This window comes from Mobula birostris, chromosome 10 (genome assembly GCF_030028105.1).
Source record: "Mobula birostris isolate sMobBir1 chromosome 10, sMobBir1.hap1, whole genome shotgun sequence".
Taxonomy (NCBI): domain Eukaryota; kingdom Metazoa; phylum Chordata; class Chondrichthyes; order Myliobatiformes; family Myliobatidae; genus Mobula; species Mobula birostris.
This window is the reverse complement of record NC_092379.1, coordinates 100456122-100476399: the sequence shown is the minus strand read 5'-3', so window position 1 is coordinate 100476399 and position 20278 is coordinate 100456122. Positions and strand designations below refer to the sequence as shown.

The 20278-nt window shown below is 40.3% G+C and overlaps 1 protein-coding gene across 5 annotated transcripts in view; it reads left to right on the top strand.

Moving 5' to 3' along the window:
• nhsl2 (NHS-like 2) overlaps positions 1 to 20278 on the top strand; it is a 405566-nt gene that overhangs the window by 335130 nt on the left and 50158 nt on the right. For all 5 annotated transcript variants that reach the window (XM_072270705.1, XM_072270706.1, XM_072270708.1 and 2 more), the window contains exon 2: positions 11459 to 11611. In XM_072270705.1, the coding sequence (XP_072126806.1) occupies positions 11459 to 11611 (153 nt within the window). The remainder of the gene's footprint in view (positions 1 to 11458; positions 11612 to 20278) is intronic.

Genomic DNA, 20278 nt, shown 5'->3' with positions numbered 1-20278 from the left:
CCTCATTCACACACTTAGTCCACTTATGGTAATGTCTTTTATTTTTCATCTCTTTTTTGTTAAATAATATTATAGTTTTTGCTGGTAGTGTCCTGCCTTTTGGATTTGTGAGACGATGGGTGAATCAGTCCACCTAAAAAGGGCATGCATTGCAAGGTTTTTGCTGTGATACTGTACATGCCACAGGCTTGTGTGGTAACTCCTACCACTCACTGCTTTGGAATGATAAATACTAAGGTCATATTTTTTATACTCATTACTGGTCTCTGGGACAGGCTATAAATCTGTTCATTCTGCCAAATGGATTTAGAAATGGATACCAATAGACAATTTTAATGCACAAATTGCAAATAAAAACACTTTCAACATGAAAATGACTATTTCCAGTTAAATTCTCACCCAGCAAGAAATCAGACTGGTCATTTTAAGACATAATCGATCCCAGTCCTCTGATGTTCCTCCAGCATGATCCTCAATTATGCTGATGTCACCAGAACCGTAAAATTTGGGCCTCACTCTTCTCTTCCTTACCAACAAATCAGAACCAAACTATGCAAAGCTACAAAACACACAAAATGCCGGAGGAACTCAGCAGGCTAGGCAGCATCTTTGGAAAAGAATACTGCTCCCTCTCTGTGGTCTCTGCTGCCTTCGATTCTTTGATTCCAGCATCTCTCACTTTCTTCTCAGTCATGAAGAAGAGTCTCATCCTGAAACGTTGACTGTTTATTCTTTACTATAGATGCTGCCTGACCTGCTGAGTTCCTCCAGCGTTTTGCTTTGTGTTGCTTTGGATTTCCAGAATCTGCAGATTTTCTTGTGTGTACAAAGCTGCAGTCCTTGTCTTTAAGCTTGTAAATCAAGGCACTAACATCACAGCATGTTGGCAAGGAGACGTGCATCGTAGGTGTGAACCAGGACACAGGTATATTTACTCGTGTGACTTTCGTTACACTGCTACTGTCGAGTCGTGTCATGCTTATTGCAACCTTTTCAGATATATGCACAACACAGATAAACTGCCATCTGTGCCTGAAGAATGAACCCATGTCTTGCACTGGTATTAGGAGACATCTCTGAAGGATAATTACTGGCAGGTTAGGGTGTGGTCACATGCATCAAAGACACAAGTTGCACTTCCTTTCCAATTTCCCTCAGCTTCATGGAGACCCTTTATGCTGATGCACTGATCCTATTCTAGACCAAGTCCTTTAAGGATATAACCCACTTCCCATGATTGCTAGCAATGAAGATATGCTGATGGCGTAAGGAACCTGCAGCTCGCTTTTTAATGCAGCAATCAGAATGAAAGCAGTATGTTAGAGTTCCTTTTTCAGTTTGATAAACCTTGGGAGCACTGTGCAAGTGTGCCTGCAGTGCAGACAATGTGACTTCTCACCTGCCCTCTCTATACACATTCTCAGTACTTCTCAAAAAGGTTAATTCTATGCCTCCAATTGCAGACTTTCAGAGCCTCCTTTTCCTTCTCCAGCATTTTGAAGGAACAGATTGCATCTTGAGTCTTTCTAAACCAGTAAGATATTTTCCTTCTTTCCTGCCACTTGCCATTAATTGACAGTTTCCCCTTAACTTGTAGGTAAATTTATTTGAAGTTAATCCATTAAATTTACTGGCTGCACAATGTCAAAGATGGAAAGATGGCTTTGAATTGAAGCTAATTAACCATTTACTGAGTTGGCTAACAGTTTGATCAGTGTATTAAGAAAAATGGATCTTTAATATATTGAACTCTTTCAATCATCAGCAATGGGGTAAACTCCAACACATAATGCTTGAACTATATAATTGTCTGTTGTAATTCATGACAATTTTTATGTAATAATGCGGTTCTGGTAGCAAGAGAAAACCATCACTCATTGTGTTAGTGGAAAATGCGGTAGCAAGATTGCAAAAGCAGTTTGGACTCTAATTATTTTTAACAGGAGCAGCCTGACAGGAATCAGAAGTAGCAAAACTTGGCCAAAGTTTGAAAGGTAAATAGTTATGAGTGTCCTTGGATACGAAAATCATCTTGGTCATTGTACAACTGAGCGTCAGTCTGCAACAGTCAGAATGTGAAGAGTTACAAATTGTAAAATAGGGTATTGATCTTCAATACCAACAACCAATATCTGATCTCTAGTTGTACTGGGAACCATTTTTGTCGGGGGCATGCTGCAATTTATCAGTGCGTTATTGAATAAGAAAAGGATAATAAATCATATGGAACCATTACAATGTCTTAGATATGCCAGAGAAGAGAGCTGTTCCTGCTCAGAGAATCAGATCATCACTCCACGTAGTTTGAATTTTACAGTGCATTTTGGACTTGGATTTATTTCTATCATCTAGCTTTTGCGGCATTTTTATTTTAGTGAGTTGTGTAATTCTTTCTAATGAGAGGTGAAAGGGTTGAGGTTGTATGGTTTTAAGAGTGTTTATGGAATCACATGAATTTTTATAGATCAAATACACACATTAGATCAGTTTAGATTAGATGAAGACCATGGTGGGCATTAAGATTGGAATTTGTCCAGTATAGTTCATGGAACTGGAGTTGGAATCAGTTTATTGTTGTCACATGGACTGAGGTACAGTGAAAAGAGTATCTTGTATATTGTTCATACAGATCAAAACATCGTATAATACATTGGGATAGTGCAAGGTAAAACAGTAACAGAATGCAGAATAAAGTGTAACAGCTCCTAAAAAACTGCAGTGCAGGTAGACAATAAGGTCATAAATAGGTGAATTGTGAGGCCAAGAGTCAATGCTACCATACTAGGGAGCCAATCGATGGTTTTATAACAGCAGAGTAGAAACTCTCCCTGAGCCTAGTGGTAGATGCTTTCAGGTATCTTCTGCCTGATGGGAGAAAGGAGAAGAGTGAGTTGCTCGAATTTCCAGCATCTGCAGATCTTCTCTTGTTTGCACAGTGAATGTCTAGGCTGGGTAGGGTCTATAATTATGCTAGCTACTTTACTCAGACAATGAAAAGTATAGATAGAGTTCATGGAGGAGAGGCTAGTTGCTGTGATGTGCTGACCTGTGTCTACCACTCTCTGCATTTTTGTGGGTTCATGAGCAGAGCAGTTTCCATACCACGCTATGATGCATCTGGATAGGATGCTTTCTGTGGTGCATCAGTGAAAGCTGGTAAGAGTCAATAAGGGCATTTCAAATATCTTTAACCTCCTGTGGAAGTCAAGGCACTTGTGAACCTCTTTTGCTGTGGCATCAATGTAGTTAGTCCAGGGCAGGCTATGGGTGGTGCTCACTTCCAGGAACTTGAAGCTCTCCACCCTCTGGACCTCAGCACCGCTGATGTAAACAGGAACACGTGCACTGCACCCTTCCTGAAGTTAATGACTAGCTAGTTTGTTTTGTGGGCATTGAGGGAAAGGTTGTTGTCATGACACCATGTAACCATGCTCTGTATCTCCTGCTATAATCTGACTCATCTTTATTTAAGATCATTTGGTGATATCATCTGCAAACTTGTAGATGGAGTTAGAGCAGAATCTGGCCACCCAGTCATGAGTGTACAGTTAGTAGAGTGGGGAAGAGCGGAGGTGAGGATGCAGCTTTGTGTAGCACCATCGTGGATAATTTGCTGCCTCTCTTGACTGGTTGCAGTCTGTTGATCAGGAAATCAAGGATCCTGTTGTAGGGGGAGATGTTGACACCCAGGTCTCAGAGTATGCTTGGAATTATAGTATTGAAGGCAGAACTGTAGACAATGAAAAATACCATAGTTCCAAGCAAACACACCATGAAATCAAGGATTAAAGCTTCTGTTTCGAGTTGCCTTATATTTTAAAGGACAATGATATTGAAAACTATCTACTTAGTGTGGTGTTGACTATTATTTGAGCTAATCTCAAAAGAGGGGTTTCTATCCTATGCTTAATTTCTCATGCATTTTGGTGCTGTCTTGCTATGGGGTCTTAGGGAGTCATAACTCGTACTTTGTTCTGGAAGATTCTTTGTAATGTAAATTAGATTTTGGAACCAAGTAATGCCATCTGCTGTGGCTATGTGCACATTGGCTATGTGACTTGCAGGTGTTCAGAGCATGTATTTGGTGACAATTTACTCCATTTTTGCTGCAGTAACAACCACGACTTGAAGTGAGTTGAAAAGTTATTCATGTCTTCTTTGTCCAGTTTATACATGATTAAAGGTTGTGGATAGTCTACTCTGGGTGATGCCTCCATTGGGTCGGAGATGGGGCCTTTGCTTTGAGGTATATGCTTGTGTATCAATGATTCCTCCATTGTTTCTCGCAATTAAATAAGGAGAGGTATTTCTGCCATGTTAGTTGGTTAGTCTAAATCGCAGCCTTGGCCTGCCTTTCATCCTGCATCAAAATAGGTGCGATTTGTTTACATAGAAGTTTGAACATTGTTTCTAATACAAAGCAATAATGCTTAGTAACATACACAAAATGGTGGAGGAACTTAGCAAGTCAGGCAGCATCTATAGAAAAGAATAAACAGTCACCTTTTTAGGCCAAGGCCCTTCATCAGGACTGGAAAGGTGCTAGGATAAAATGTAGGGAGAGGAGAAGGAGGGTGAACTAGAAGGTGATAGGCAAGGTCAGGTGGATGGGAAAGGTAAAGGGCTGGAGAAGAATGAATGTGATAGAAGAGGAGAATGGATGAAAGGAGAAAGAGAGGAAGGAGGGGCACCAGGGAGAGGCGATAGGTAGGTGAGGAAAGGTTAGAGTTCAGTATGGGGAACAGAGCAAAAGGGAAGGGGGAGGGGAAAATTTTTAATTAGGAGAAATTGATATTCATGCAATTGAGTTGGAGGCTATCCAGATGGAATATAAGGTTTTGCTCCTCCACCCTGAGGGAGGATGCATCTTGACACAAGAGGAGGCCATGGACCGACATGTCAGAATGGGAAAGGGAACTGGAATTAAAATGTTTGGTCACAGAGAATTTCCGCTTTTGGCAGAGAGAGCAAAGGTGCTCGACGAAGTGATCCCCCGATTTATGACTGTCTCAGCAATGGAGGCTGTATCAGAAGCAGTGGACACAATCGAAGACACCTGCTGATTAGCAGGTGAAGTGTTGCTGGAAGGACTGTTTAGGGCCCTGAATGGAGGTGAGGGAGGAGTTGAATGGGTAGGTGTAGCACTTAGGTCATTCGCAGGGGTAAGTGCTGGGACGGAGATTAATGGGAGGGATTAATGGACAAGATAATTATGGAAGGGGCATTCTCTACGGAAAGCTGCTGGGGGCTTGCGGGGCGGGGGGGAGGGAGGAGAAGTAAAGATATGTGGCTTACCTCCATTATGTCCTGTCTAAGTTTAGAGAAAATAAGAAGTCGGACATTTGATACATTCTTTAAATTTGAAGAAACCTGACAACTTTTTATTCAATATTTTCACATGGTTTGATTTATTGCTCTTCCGGTTACTTTCTCAAAACTTTGGATTATATCAGAAAGTTTCTCTTTTTCTTGCTTTTACTGTCAGTATGGGCTGCCCAGTCCCTTTTTTTTCTCTTTTTCTTTCTTTTTGAATAGTGTTTTTTTTATGTACATAAAAATTTTTAAATTTCCTTATCTTTTTTTCTTTTTAAGAAATGATAAGAGGAGAATTGATTATCTTATCTTTTATTATATACTATTAGATTAATACTATGTATGATCTTGATAATGTTTATTTTACCCTTTATATGTATTGTTATTGATATAGATATTTGAGATAATTCTCCTCTTGTTTGTATATATGTACTTTTTAAAAATTAATAAAAAGATTGATAAAGAAAGGAAGAAAGATATATTTGGTGGTAGGATCCCTTTGGAGATGATGGAAGTTGCAGAGGCTCATGGGGTGGTAGGTAAGGAGAAGAGCAACTCTATCACTGTTAAGGCGGCAGGAAGATGGGGTGAGTGCAGATGTTCAGGAAATGGAGGAGATGCCGGTGAGGGTGACATCAATGGTGGAGGAAGGGAAACCCTGTTCTTTCAAGAAGGAGGACATCTCTGATGTCCTGTAAGGGAAAGCTACATCCTGGGAACAGATGCAGTGGAGAAGAAGGAACTGAGTGAAAGGAGACTGGTGGGAAGAGGTAAAGTCAATATAACTGTTGAATCGGTAGGTTTATAAAAGATGTCGGTTGATAGCTTGTCTCCAGAGAAAGATAAAGACAGGTTGAGAAAGGGTTATGGTGTGGAAGGAGTCAGAAATAGACCAAGTGAATCTAAGGGCGGGGGGAAGTTAGAGCCAAAGTTGATGAAGTTGATTAGTTCAGCATGGGTGCATAAAGCAGCACTAATGTAGCAGAGGGAAAGTTGGGGAGTAGTATCAGGGAAGGCTTGGAACATGGACTATTTTAGAAAGCTATCAAAGAGGCAGGCATAACTGGAGCCCATGTGCATGTCCATGGCTACCCCTCAAGTCTGGAGAAAGTGGGAGGAGCTAAAGGAAAAGTTGGTGAGAGTGAGGACCAGTTCTGCCAGATGGAGGAAGATGCCAGTACTGATGCTTGGTGTTCATGATTCAAGTCTTTTAATTGTCATACTTCAATAGACAGGTGTATAGGAGAATGAAATGATTGTTACTCCAGATCAGATACAGTTTAAAAAAAATCACAATAAGCATAAAGAATACTATATATAAAAAAACCACAGTAAATATAAATATAAAACACAATATGACAAGTAAATGTAATGTACATGAGTAAGAGTTTTGATCTTGCATTTCAGGTGATTCCTGTAAACATTTGAGAAGATTTGTTGAAGTCTGCATCATTTCCTTGATCTTCAAGAAACATTGAAGATATGGAAATAATCTAGCTAATCTTCTTGGCACATGTACCTATCCCTCCAGAAGCCAATTTTCATTTTCCTATGGATTGATTAATTGTTATGGTGAAACACTGTTAATAATGGTTTGGATGGATTGGGAAGATAAATTGTAGAAGCAAACCATTGCTGTGAATCTTTAAGAACTTTGTTCAGTGACCCATTGGCTAACTCATTAACTTAAGTAAATTTGACTGACAGTGTGATGGGGATGACATTGTGAGAGTTCTATGTGGCTAAGCCCAATCCATATAGATTTCCACCTTTAACTATGTAGACCAACCTGACTGATCTCTGGAGCGAACTTAGAAACTGGTTGAACCTGGAATGGTGTTTGTTCGCATTAGAAATTCCCTGCAACTTTAATGGCCAACTATATTTCCATAGCCTATCCAAGATGGAAAGAAGTTTGATTAAAACACCATCAACCTGCTTGGGAAATTCGGTGCTTTCTTTAATGGAAGTTGTGAGCAATAAGTTCTGTTTGCAGCTTCTATGCTCAGACCTGAGAACTGCTTCATTGCCAGAGATGGCTTCTTCTATGATGAGGTTGGGTAGGATAAGGTGATCACTTTGACGAGAGAGGTTGCTGCCAACACAAATACTCCTTTGGGAGAAGAAGACACACTAACAGCTAACAGAAATAACAATAACATGTCTGCTGCTGCTTATGATGGATAACTGCATACTCATCTGCTAATTAAAATTCACATGGCCAATCTATAGTTACTTGCTTTATTTGACCTTGTCATCATGAATCATGCGCTAAATTTCAGTAGACAGCTGATAGCTTGTGCAAGAGGTTCAGCTGAGCCTTTTGATGCAATCCCTTCATACTGGGTAATTTGGATGAGAGGTCAAGCATATTTATATTCTGTTGCCAAGACAACGGGAAGTGGGCTGCCATCTTATTCTCCCCAGGTTGGATCCATGAATTGAGCTGCAGTGGGTAGTAGCAAATTTAGTCAACAGGCTGAAAAGGCTACAAGTTGTATCCTTAGTTCGAGATAGACTTTGATCTTGCCTGGTTTCCATTCCTTTGGCTCTCTTCTGCCCTGGAGGACCAGGGTGAAAAACCTGGTGAGCTAATGACATTTTCTCATCCTGAAGATATGGATTAAGTCCCACCCGATCCAGTGGTTTCTTGTCTGTGATGGCGAGTACTTTGTGTGTTTCCCTCCACTACATCTTGGGAAGGAAGATATGATTGTAGAGGGTCATCCTACAGCCTGTTATAGGATTTTCCTCATCTCCATTCACTGCTTTTTGCACTTGGCAGCTTAGAAGCCAAGATCCCGAAGCCAGTGCTGAACATTGATGTGGTACGGTTTCTTTCTATTAATATGGGTAAGTCAGATGATGAGCTGAAGGAGAAACTATAGATTAAAAGAGAATTCCAGACAGAAGGGTGTTTAAAGGAAACACCTGGGAGGACAAATATTCAGAAGGAACATGACAGCAGAATGAGGAATGGAAGTATACTTTGCAAAATAATAGCAGACCCTAAGAAGGAGAAGTGTGAGAAAATGAATAGCGTAATGAAACTCCATATCTGGGATCATTGGGAAGAAGGTGACCCTCTGTTTAAAGACATGGAGAGACTTATAAATCTACAATATCATCTGTAACCCATTAGGTCTGAAAATAGGGTATACATTATAAACTGTGTATGTTGTGAGATGTTGATAAAGGACAGAGCTAGCTGTTTATAAAAACACAAAGCTGACCGTTCAACATGAAGCCGATGCATGGGAAACAGTACAGGAAACAGGGACAGATAAAAGGAAGACTGTTGAGACTGTTGAATGTGACTAAACATGGTGGCAGAGAAAATAGAATGCAGGAGTAAATTCGTGCTAACTTTAAGGTTCTCACTTTCAGCATCTGAAAACATTTAAAAAATGCCTTGTCATGCTTTTCTATGTAAACACTATGCTGAACCTGATGGGTATAAGTAGGGAAAGCTCCTCTAGTCACTGTGAAGTAATAGCAGGTACCTTCAAAATCAGAAGTAAATTTCTTCGTAAAGTTCATTATTCATTGGCATTTTAATCGAATTTGATATTGAATTATTAAAGCAGCTGAACAATTCATTGATCAAATAGCAGAATTTTAATTAGCTTTGTAAAGGAAGAGAAAAAGTGAAGAAGTTTAATGAAGAATTGTTTAATTCAGTGCCCTGTCAGCTAAAGGCACACCCACAAATGGTGGAGACACTAAAAAATAAGGCTAAAATGAGGAAGCACACAATGCTCAGCAATTTACAAAGTCAGGGAAGATTAAGAATAGGAAAGTGATGAAGAGCCAATGTACTATAGATCAACAAATTCGGAGGTAGCCAGCAAATGGGATTCTGAAAAAAAATGTTGATAGCCAGCAGTTGGACTACTAAGTCTTATAGACAACATGCCCCCTACAAAATTGTAATCACCAGTCTTCAAAATGCCTCTGGATTCCCAGAGCTTATTATGAATGGCACAACTACTCAAGTGCTCTTTCTCCATAACATGGTAAGTTTCCATACAGCTGAACCAATGAATGTTGGGAAAATGTAAAAGAGAACCTCTGCGGAGGATAGGAAGTAATTTACTGGTAGAAACAGGGAATACAACAAAGAAAAACATAACAGAGAATTCTTAACAATAAAATCTATAAGCAATATCTCAAAGATAAGGTGTGCAAAGTCAACTTCTGATTAAATGGGCAATGGGACTATCAAAATGGCATTAGAATAAACACCAGGATTCTTTCACGGTAGATAGATGTGAGGAAGGATGCAGAGGAAATTGAATATCTGACAGAACCAGCAATGGAATGAATAGCTGGCAATTGTAAATATGGTGACTCAGGTATATGTAAGAGTTGGGGCTCAGGTGTATTTAAGAGTTGGATCCCACCAGAAAATAACAGGCTGGTTTAGTAGAGGTTCTGAATCCATAGGAAGCTGCAGAGAGATATTGGTTAAGACTTCAAGCGAACTTATTTCTCCATAAGAGCCCTTCACAGACATCCCACCTCTCCCGGAAGTTCCGGGAGTCTCCCACATATTAATAGTGGCTCCCTGATGCCCGCAAATTATATACAATATCAGGGAAATCAATTTTTTTGAGAGCGAGCAAGAGAGCGAGAGAGAAAGCAAGCAAGAGCGCGCGAGCGAGAGCGTGCGAGCGAAAGCAAGCGAGAGAGAGCAAGTGAGAGGGAAAGCAAGCAAGAGCGCTTGAGAGCGCGCGAGCAACCATGTGAGAGAGAGAGCGCGAGCGAGAGCACACCATGGTAGAGTGTTCCAAAAAAAATGTACCCCTGTCTAATCGGGGTCAAAATGATGAGAGTGTTGCTCGCTGCACTGTTTGCAACAGTGACTTTTCTATTGCCCATGGTGGGTTAAGACTGTAAAAGACATGTTGAGGTGAGTTTAACAGGTGTCATTCATTCATTAGCATAGCTAACGTTATTTAAACTAGCTGGCTAGCTGCTAAGGAGCTACTCTATTGCAGACATCCCACCTCCCTGAAATGAGATTTTGCAGGGTGGGATGTTTGCCTTCAGCAGTGAGGGCCTGAGATTCATGCATGTTGTGTGCACTCTCAGTACTGTCCTAAAGGGTCAGCTTCAGTGCCAGAGTAAGGGTTGAACTTTCATTTCAGGTGTGAGATGCTATCAATAGAGCTAATTGGCTTTGCACATCTTGATGTTCCCAGCTCAGATCCAGAAGGACTTGAAGCAAATTCCCTTGACTTTCTGTGTGAGGTACCTGTGATTTTCTGGTCTCAGTGCTAGTAATTATAATCATGCCTGGTAAACACATTCAGAAAAGAGGAATTACAAATCAGGATTAGGAAATGCAGCAGGAAATACCAAAACAATGCTTCATGAGGAAAATACATGAATAATTAGTAAGGGTCTCAAATGAATATGAATCCTGTGGCCTTCATCCTGTGTTTATCTTCTTCAAAAAATTCCAAAAGGCTTTCTCAGCAAACACTTGCTTCTCCACCAATACATATAGAATGATGTATGTGTTAAATTTAGTTTCAGATTAAATAATTCCAAATTGTACACTGCTAGTGTTAATGATGGGAAAAAATCTTGCTTAATAAACTCTTTGATTAATAGAAATAGTTTCAAATATTCAATAAAATCGCCTTAGACTATAGTGCAACATTGTGACAGATTTTTTAGTAGGTTTTTGACAGTCTGAGTGACTGTGCACATAGGTTTCTCCAATTCTCTACAGGGATCTGTGTCTGTAGGCCTTCTAAAGAAGTAGATAGGTATTTTATTGCTTTAGTGACCTTGCTTGCCTGCTGCTGGCAGTGTCCTGTTACTTGAGTAGCATTTGCCTATTTGTACAGAGTGACCTGCTTTGGAAGCCCAGCTTGTTAATTGTCCTTTTGATTTATACACTGGACCAATAGCTACTCACGTTACTGTCTACATCAGGGATCAAAGATGTTTCAATTTAGAAGCCCAATCAAAGTTGACATACTAATTGAAGCTTTGCAGTGAATTTCTGTGTTACAGTGTGGAGCCTGAATTTGAATTTCAGCTACATTCCTTAAATACTCCATCACTGCCTGCCTTTCATTATAATTCTTTGTTTCATATTCATGCACAATTACTCATTTATTTTTAACTTCAGGTGGATCAAACTTGGATCAGGAGAGTAAGAGGACTGCCCATTTCAAGTCGTCATGGCAACAGAATATAAATGTGTTCAACTCCTCAACCAGACCACCCTGTGTAGAGGAATTGCATCAAGAGGCCCAGCTGAACCTCCAGTCTTTGCTCCAAGGTACGAGCAGACTTCTGAAATTTAACAGAATGATTTGTGTTTCATAAGGTCAGATAAAATGTGGTAAATATAGATTGATTGTGTGAATTTTAATTAGCAGAAGTGAGTGTGTGGTTCTCTATCATTAGCTACTGCAGCCATTTCTTTATTATTTTTATTACTGTCTTCCTCTCCTGAAGGTTCATGTGTGTTGGAAGCAAACTCCCTCACCTCATCTAAGTGGCCACTCTTAACTTCTAAGCTTAAGCAGTGAGTTAGTCAGTGAGAAGCATTATAGCCAGGTCTGGTCACACAACAACCAGGCATTTTCTGGATTTTTTTTTAATAACTAAGGCACCTTAACTAGATCGGATCATTTACAGCCTGTTGGAGGCTGGAAATCAAATCTGGGCCTTCGTGTCTGGATAACTGCATTCTAAGCTCAACACTGTCTTTACTTGTGACATGGCTAAGAATTCAAATGATGTTTACGTAGTCTTTACTAAAATGTTTATTCATTCTGTACAGTTGTTTGCATATGAAAATTGTTTACCCTTCCAAAGTAAACACATCAGTGATTTCATGTTTTGGTATCTCATGATCTTTGACTGCAACCCGTCATAACTTTGTGTTCATCCAAAATTCTGCCACCCATATCCTAACTAATGTCAACACGTGTTCATACACCCCATTTGTGCTTGTTGCTTACATTGGCTAACAATGTTGCAACCTATCAACTTAAATTCTAGTCTTCAAATACTTCCATGGCCTTAATTGTCCCTATCCTTGTAAGAGATATAGATGAAGAGGATAACCAGTATCTTTTTTCCCAGCACTGAAATATCCAGTACTGGAGGGCTTGCATTCCTGGCGAGAAGGAGAATGTTCAAAGGAAATGTGCAGGCAGGTTTGTTTTTATAGAGTGCCAGGTGCCTGGAGCCATCCAAGATTCTTCTAATTCTCCGATTTTGACCTCTTACACATCTCTGAGATACATTGTGCCATAGAGGGAGTACAAAGAAGGTTCACCAGATTGATTCCTGGGATGGCAGGACTTTCATATGATGAAAGACTGGATGAACTAGGCTTATACTCGTTGGAATTTAGAAGATTGAGGGGGGATCTTATTGAAATGTATAAAATCCTAAAGGGATTGGACAGGCTAGATGCAGGAAGATTGTTCCTGATGTTGGGGAAGTCCAGAACGAGGGGTCACTGTTTGAGGATAAAGGGGAAGCCTTTTAGGACCGAGATTAGGAAAAACTTCTTCACACAGAGAGTGGTGAATCTGTGGAATTCTCTGCCACAGGAAACAGTTGAGGCCAGTTCATTGGCTATATTTAAGAGGGAGTTAGATATGGCCCTTGTGGCTAAAGGGATCAGGGGGTATGGAGGGAAGGCTGGTACAGGGTTCTGGGTTGGATGATCAGCCATGATCATACTGAATGGCGGTGCAGGCTCGAAGGGCTGAATGGCCTACTCCTGCACCTATTTTCTATGTTTCTATGTTAGTCCTCCAATGGCAGCTGTGCCTTTAGCAATTGATGCTTTTAAGTTCTAGGATCCCTTCCAAGACATTCTGCCTCTGTCCATCTCTGCCAATCTTTAAGTCACTCCTTAAAGCCTACTTCTTCCACCAAGCTCTTGGTTGCTTATTGTAGTGGAGTAGGAAATGTTCCTCAGTTACATGTACCAAATATGAAGTGTAGAGGAGAAGAAGTCATAAGATTGCAGCTTAATTCAGCGTTTAAATTTCAGAAACAAACTACAACATACATATCCTACCACATCATTCATTTAGGCCTTGCGAACAAAGATGAATTTCCATCCTAATTATCTGCCGTGTGGGTTGGTGGCAAACCTTGCCAGGTGAAAATGCTTTGTAATATTTTTACTGTGTCAAAGGCTAAATACGAATTGAACATCTTTTTTTCAAATTGTGACTACTTCCCCTGGTTGCTAAGCACAGATCCCAGTTAAGTGGAATGAACACATGAGTTCATGGGACTGGCAGAGTATCAACATTCTGGCTTACCATTAACAATTTTTTCAGTTCCATGCCTGACTTGAGAATACTGAAAAAAAAACAAAGATCAGTGGCAAAACAATTCTTGCCTAGAAAATCGGTCAAGCAAACAAATGTGTCAGGTAGCTATAGCATCAGGATGCAAACAGCTGTTTCAGATGAGGTCCCTTCTGCTGTAAAACTCCATTTGGTTCCATGGACATATGGTTTTCTACCATGGAAAATATGTCACATAGGACTGAAACTGGTTCTGAGAGTTCAGGGGAAGAAAGGGGAGATAATCCTAGGACAAAGATTGGGCCACTGAAGAAGGTAAGTGGTTAGGGATTAAAAGAATCTTCTTCAATGATCAAGGTTATGTATCACAGGGGACATGTTACAGATGGTTAAAGAAGATGAGTGACAAGTGGCTGGGATCAGAATTAGAATCAGATTTATTATTATTGATACATGACATGAAATTTGTTGTTTTGCAACAGCAGTACAGCAAAAAATGTAAAAATTATAAGTTACAAAAATTAATAAATAATGCAAAAGACAAATAACAGGGAAGTGTTCATGGGCTGATGGAGCAATCAAAAATATGATGGTGGATGTAAAGTAGCTGTTTCCCCAAACATTGAATGTGGATCTTGAGGTTTCTATACTTCCTTCCTGATGGTAGTAATGTGAAGAGGGTATGTCCTAGATGGTGAGGGTCTTTAATGATGGCTGCTGTCCGCTTGAGGCACAGTGTCTCCTTGATGAGTTGTGCAAGAGGGGTGGTGTGGAGATCAAGGCCTTCTCTTGAGAATTTGGGTGCACAATGCTGAGTTAAGTGAAATTTAGAGCAGGTGTTAAAGATGAGTTGAGGACAAAGCTAAAGGGAAAGCACAAATAAAATCTAGTCATTGAGAAGAAGGGGAAGTGAGGTGAGGAGTAGTAAGACATTAGTTACAAGGCATTTTCACATCAGCGTTTTGACATAAATTATGTGACAGAGTCCAAATGTTCACCAAGCAGATACACAGAAAGAGCCGCTCAGTACTGAGTAACAAGTTACTTTAAACAATGTTATTGTTAACACACTTTAAACAGAGGCCTTAATCTATTGCAAATAAACACATTAAAATCTCTGTTAAAGTTGCACAGAGAGGAATCTGACAGGCATGCTAAGCATTCAAGGAAATTTTTCATTAAACCCCATTTCTGCACTCAGAGATGTAACTGGTGCATCAATCTAATTTAAAAGCCATTGGATTAGAATTATAGTTGACAGCAAGTTCAGCTGTGGTAAATCTTGTGTTCTGTGGTCTATGCTCCTCTAAGTCAGAAAAATGTATAAACATGAGCTGCACACACAAAATGCCGGAGCAACTCAGCCAGCAGGGCAGCCTGGATAGCCAAGTGAAGTCAGAGTAAGTGATGCAGCAGCTAGTGTGATGGCAAACTGTTAAAGAGGATAGGTCTTAAGGGAGAAGGGGGTTTCAGTAGCAGCAAGTGAAAGATAGTTTTAGGGCATAAATACCCAAGCATAGGATCTGGATATCAGTAATTCCACAAAGGTAGGCAAGAACAGAGTCAGATGATTCTAGGGCTTCTGGTAGGTGTGAGGTTAGGGCTGTCTGGATGTTATGAAGGTTGGGTGCAGGATATGAATGGATTTAAACATTTGATGGAATTTTAAGACTAAAAAATTTGGAAGAACAGGAATTAATATAAAGTTACAAGGTCTGGAGGGTTGACACAGAGAGATATTGTATGGAGAGACTTTGTAGATTTTAAAGATTGCTGGATTGGAGCCTAGCTGGAGAGAATACTGGAAGAAGCAATTGTACATAAGAAAAAGAAGTTGATGGAACATTCAGAAAGTGCAGAGTTGGGTTATGGAGAGAAATTGCATTCAGAAGCTCAGTTTTGTTTGATATTGATTGGGTTCCAAGGATACAAACATTGTGGTTTTAGCTGAAACTGGAGGAGGAGAGGAGTTGGTTATAAGAATCTGAGTAGGAGTATAGCAACTCAAAATTACCAGAAAACAGAAATACGCAGGACATTTACAAAGTTGAGTTCATGGAATACTTGGGATCCACACAGTATAAATATGTGTATGTGTGTGCTTTCCTATAACTCTTGAGAGCAATTTTCACCAAGGTTAAGCAATAGGATGGGCAAGGGAATTGGGGAAAAAAGTTCCTTCTGAAATACTGTTAAATTTTGCTGACTGAATATCTCATTCATAATGTTTCACTTGCAGTTTTCGGATATATATTTCAGGAAACTTTGGTTTGACGTGAATATGCCACCACTGGGGTGACATAGAACCACAATATTACAAAGAATTGGTTGAGAGAAGGCCAGGACTGGCAGCTCAATGTTTCAGTATTTAGATATTTTAGATACAATAGATAGGGAGATAAAGGGGAAGATATACATTGGCAGGTTATGGAAAGATGTAGTTGCAGTGGGTGAACTTAATTTTGCTAATATTGACTGGGACTCCCTGAGTGCCAGAGATTTAAATGGGGCAAAAATTGTTTAGGTGCATCCAGGAGGGTTCCTTTACGCAGCATATAGACAATCCAGCTTGGAAAGGGGATATTTTAGATGTCATTTTGGGATGTGAGCTTGGCCAGGTGATCAGAGTTACAGTGGAAGACCATTTGGGAACAGTGATCTAAACTCCACAAGTTTACAGATAGTTATGGATAAGAATAAGATTGGACCTCAGGGGACAGTGATAAATTGGGGAAATGTTTACTATAGCACTGTTAGGCAGCTGTTATTGGGTGAATCCACATCTGACATAAAGTAAATATGGGGGTTACTTTAAGGTCAACTGGTTAGAATTTCTGACCACCATATGCTTGTGAGAATAGAAAGACAAGGATGGCAAGGTACAGGAATCTTAGATGATAGATGCTGTAAATTTAGTCAAAAAGGAAAGGGCTTAGGAAACTGAAATTGGACTGAGCCCTAGAGGAACATAAGGGAAGCAGAAGAGAACCTAAACAAGCATTCAGGAGGGCTAACGGGGCAATGAAATGTCTTTGGCGAGTAGGACTAAAGAAGATCATAAGTCATTTTGTGTATATATTAAAGACAAGAGGGTAATGAGGGACCAATCAAGATAAAGGAAAGAGTTTATGCCTGGCGTCCAGAGGAAATGGACAAGGTACTAAACAATTAGCTTGCATTGGTATTCACAGAGGAGAAGAACTTGGACAGTACTGAGATTAGAGGGTGGGGTGGTATACTGGTATTCTGGGGTAACCTTGTATCAAGAAGGAGGAGGTGCTGGGTCTCTCTAAGAGCAATAAGATGGTACAACCCCAGAACCTGATGGGAACTATCCCAATTTATTGAGAAAGGCAAGAGAGGAGATTGCTGATGCTTTCACAGAGATTCTTATATACTCTTTAGCCATTGGTGAGGAACCATAGGGCTAATAAAGAGCTAATGGTGTTCCTCTGATTTGTTCCAAAGTTGAGTTTTTCAAGGAGTAGATGAAGGTGGTAGAGCTGTGGATGTTGTCGATATGGACTTCTGTAAGGTATTCGACACAGTCCTCATAGCAGCCCATCCAGAAAGTTAAGACGCATGGGATCCATGGCAGTTTGGATTCAGAATAGACTTGCCTATAGAAAACAGAGGATAGTAGTTAATGGATCTTATTAAAGATGGAGGATAATAATCAACGGACGTTAATCTGACTGGAGGTCCATGATTCATGGTGTTCTGTAGAGGTCTGTGCTGGACCTCTGCTGTTTGTGTTACAGTTGGATATATGTAGATTAGTTGCAGATATGGGCAGAGAAATGGCAGATGGAGTTTAACCCAGTCAAGTGTGAGTTGTGGCATTTGGGAAATCAGATATAATGTGAAAGAGTATAGTTAGTGGAAGGTCCCTTTATGGCATTCCGAGACAAGGATCTTGGGTTCCAAGTCCATTTCTCTGCGAAAGTGGCTACACAAGTTGATAGGGTAATAAAGAAAGTGCATGGCATGCTTGCCCTTATTTGTCAGGGATTAAGTTCAAGAGTCAGGAAGTTATATTGTAACTTTATAAAACTCTGGTTAGATTGTATGTGGGGAACCACATTCATCTTAGCTGTTACATTATAGGAAGAATGTAAAGGGTTTGGAAAGGGTGCAAATGAGGTTTACCAGGATTCCACCTGAAATAGAGGCCATATGCCGTGAGAAGAGACGAGCAGGCTTCAATTCCTTTTTCTGAAATGCTTTTTAATTCCTTTTTCTAAATAGTCATAGTCATAGTCATACTCATACTTTATTGATCCCAGGGGAAATTGGTTTTCGTTACAGTTGCACCATAAATAATAAATAGTAATAGAAATAGTAATAGTAATATTACTATTAGTAAATAGTAATAGTCATAGAAATAATAAATAGTAATAGAATAGTAATAGAAAATAGTAATAAATAGTTAAATAGTAATATGTAAATTATGCCAGTAAGTTATGAAATAAGTCCAGGACCAGTCTATCGGCTCAGGGTGTCTGACCCTCCAAGGGAGGAGTTGTAAAGTTTGATGGCCAGAGGCAGGAATGACTTCCTGTGACGCTCCATGCTGCATCTTGGAGGAATGAGTCTCTGGCTGAATGTACTCCCGTGCCCACCCAGTACATTATGTAGTGGATGGGAGACATTGACCAAGATGGCATGCAACTTAGACAGCATCCTCTTTCCAGACACCACCGTGAGAGAGTCCAGTTCCATCCCCGCAACATCACTGGCCTTACGAATGAGTTTGTTGATTCTGTTGGTGTCTGCCACCCTCAGCCTGCTGCTCCAGCACACAACAGCAAACATGATAGCACTGACCACCACAGACTCGTAGAACATCCTCAGCATCGTCCGGCAGATGTTAAAGGACCTCAGTCTCGTCAGGAAATAGAGACGGCTCTGACCCTTCTTGTAGACAGCCTCAGTGTTCTTAGACCAGTCCAGTTTATTGTCAATTCGTATCCCCAGGTATTTGTAATCCTCCACCATGTCCACACTGACCCTCTGGATGGAAACAGGGGTCACCCGTACCTTAGCTCTCCTCAGGTCTACCACCAGCTCCTTAGTCTTTTTTACATTAAGCTGCAGATAATTCTGCTCACACCATGTGACAAAGTTTCCTACCGTAGCCCTGATAGGAGAGGGACCTGATAGAAGTTTAAAGGATTTTGAGAGTCCAGGCATAGGTAGAGATCTGGTATCTTTTATTCCCAGGGTCAAAATGTCTAATACTAGAAGGCTTGCATTTAAGGTGAGAAAGGGAAAGTTCAAAGGAAATGTGCAGACAGATTGTTTTACACAGAGTGGGTGGATGCCTGGAATGAGATACCTTGGGTAGTACTGGAGGCAAATATGATAGAGGTTATTAGATGTACACAGGAATATTATGGGGACCAGGGGGATATAGAGTTTGGGCAGGCAGAAAGAATTCATTTAATTAGGTGTTATTAGTGTGACACAACTTAAGGTTCAGTCGCTTGGCATTCAAGATGAGGTGATAAATTGGATTAGACATTGGCTTTGTGGGAGAAACCAGAGAGTGGTAGTAAATGGTTGCCTCTCTGATTGGAGACCTGTGACTAGTGGTGTGCCATAGGGATCATACTGGGTCCATTGTTGTTTGTCATAATATATGAATGATCTGGATGATAATGTGGTTAACTGGATCAACAAATTTGCGGATTACACCAAGATTGGGGGTGTAGTGGACAGCGAGGAAAGCTATCATGGCTTGAGAAGGATCTGCATCAGCTGGAAAAGTGGGCTGAAAAATAGGAATTAAAATTTAATGCAGACAAGTGTGAGATGTTGCACTTTGGTAGGACCAACAAGGGTAGGGCACTGAGGAGTGCGGTAGAACAGGGATCTGGGAATACAGGTTCATAAGTCATTGAAAATGGCATCACAGGTAGGTAGGGTTGTAAAGAAAGCTTTTGGTACATTGGCCTTCATAAATCAAAGTACAGGTACTGAGTACAGGAGATGGGATGTTATTTTGAAGTTGTATAAGACATTGGTGAGTCCTAATTTGGAGTACTGTGTGCAGTTTTGGGCACCTACCTACCGGAAAGATGCAAATAAGGTTGAAAGTGAACAGAGAAAATTTAGAAAGATGTTGCTGAGTCAGAAGGACCTGAGTTATAAGGAAAGAATGAATAGTTTAGGACTTTATTCCTTGAAATGTAGAAGATTAAGAGGAGATTTGATATACAAAATTATGAAGGGTATAGATAGGATAAATGCAAGCAGGCTTTTTTCCACTATGGTTGTGTGGGACTATAACCAGAGGTCATAGGTTAAAGGTGAAAAGTTTACAGCAAACATGATGGGAAACTTCCTCAGTCAGAGGATGGTGAGAGTGTGGAATGAGCTGCTGGCAGAAGTGGTATGTGCGAGGTTGATTTCAAAGTCTAAGGAAAGTTTGGATCGGTACATGGATAGTAGGGGTATGGAGGGCTATGGCCCAGTGTAGGTTGATGGGAGTCGGCAGTTTAAATGGTTTCAGCATGGACTAGATAGGCTGAAGTGCCTGTCTCTGTGTTACTATTCTATGTTCTATGATGTTTGCTGTCCAACATCACAGAGGCAGAAAAGAAGTTTGAAACAGATGGAACAGAGGAAGCTTCATCTGAGAGATAACCCCAGAATTTCAAATA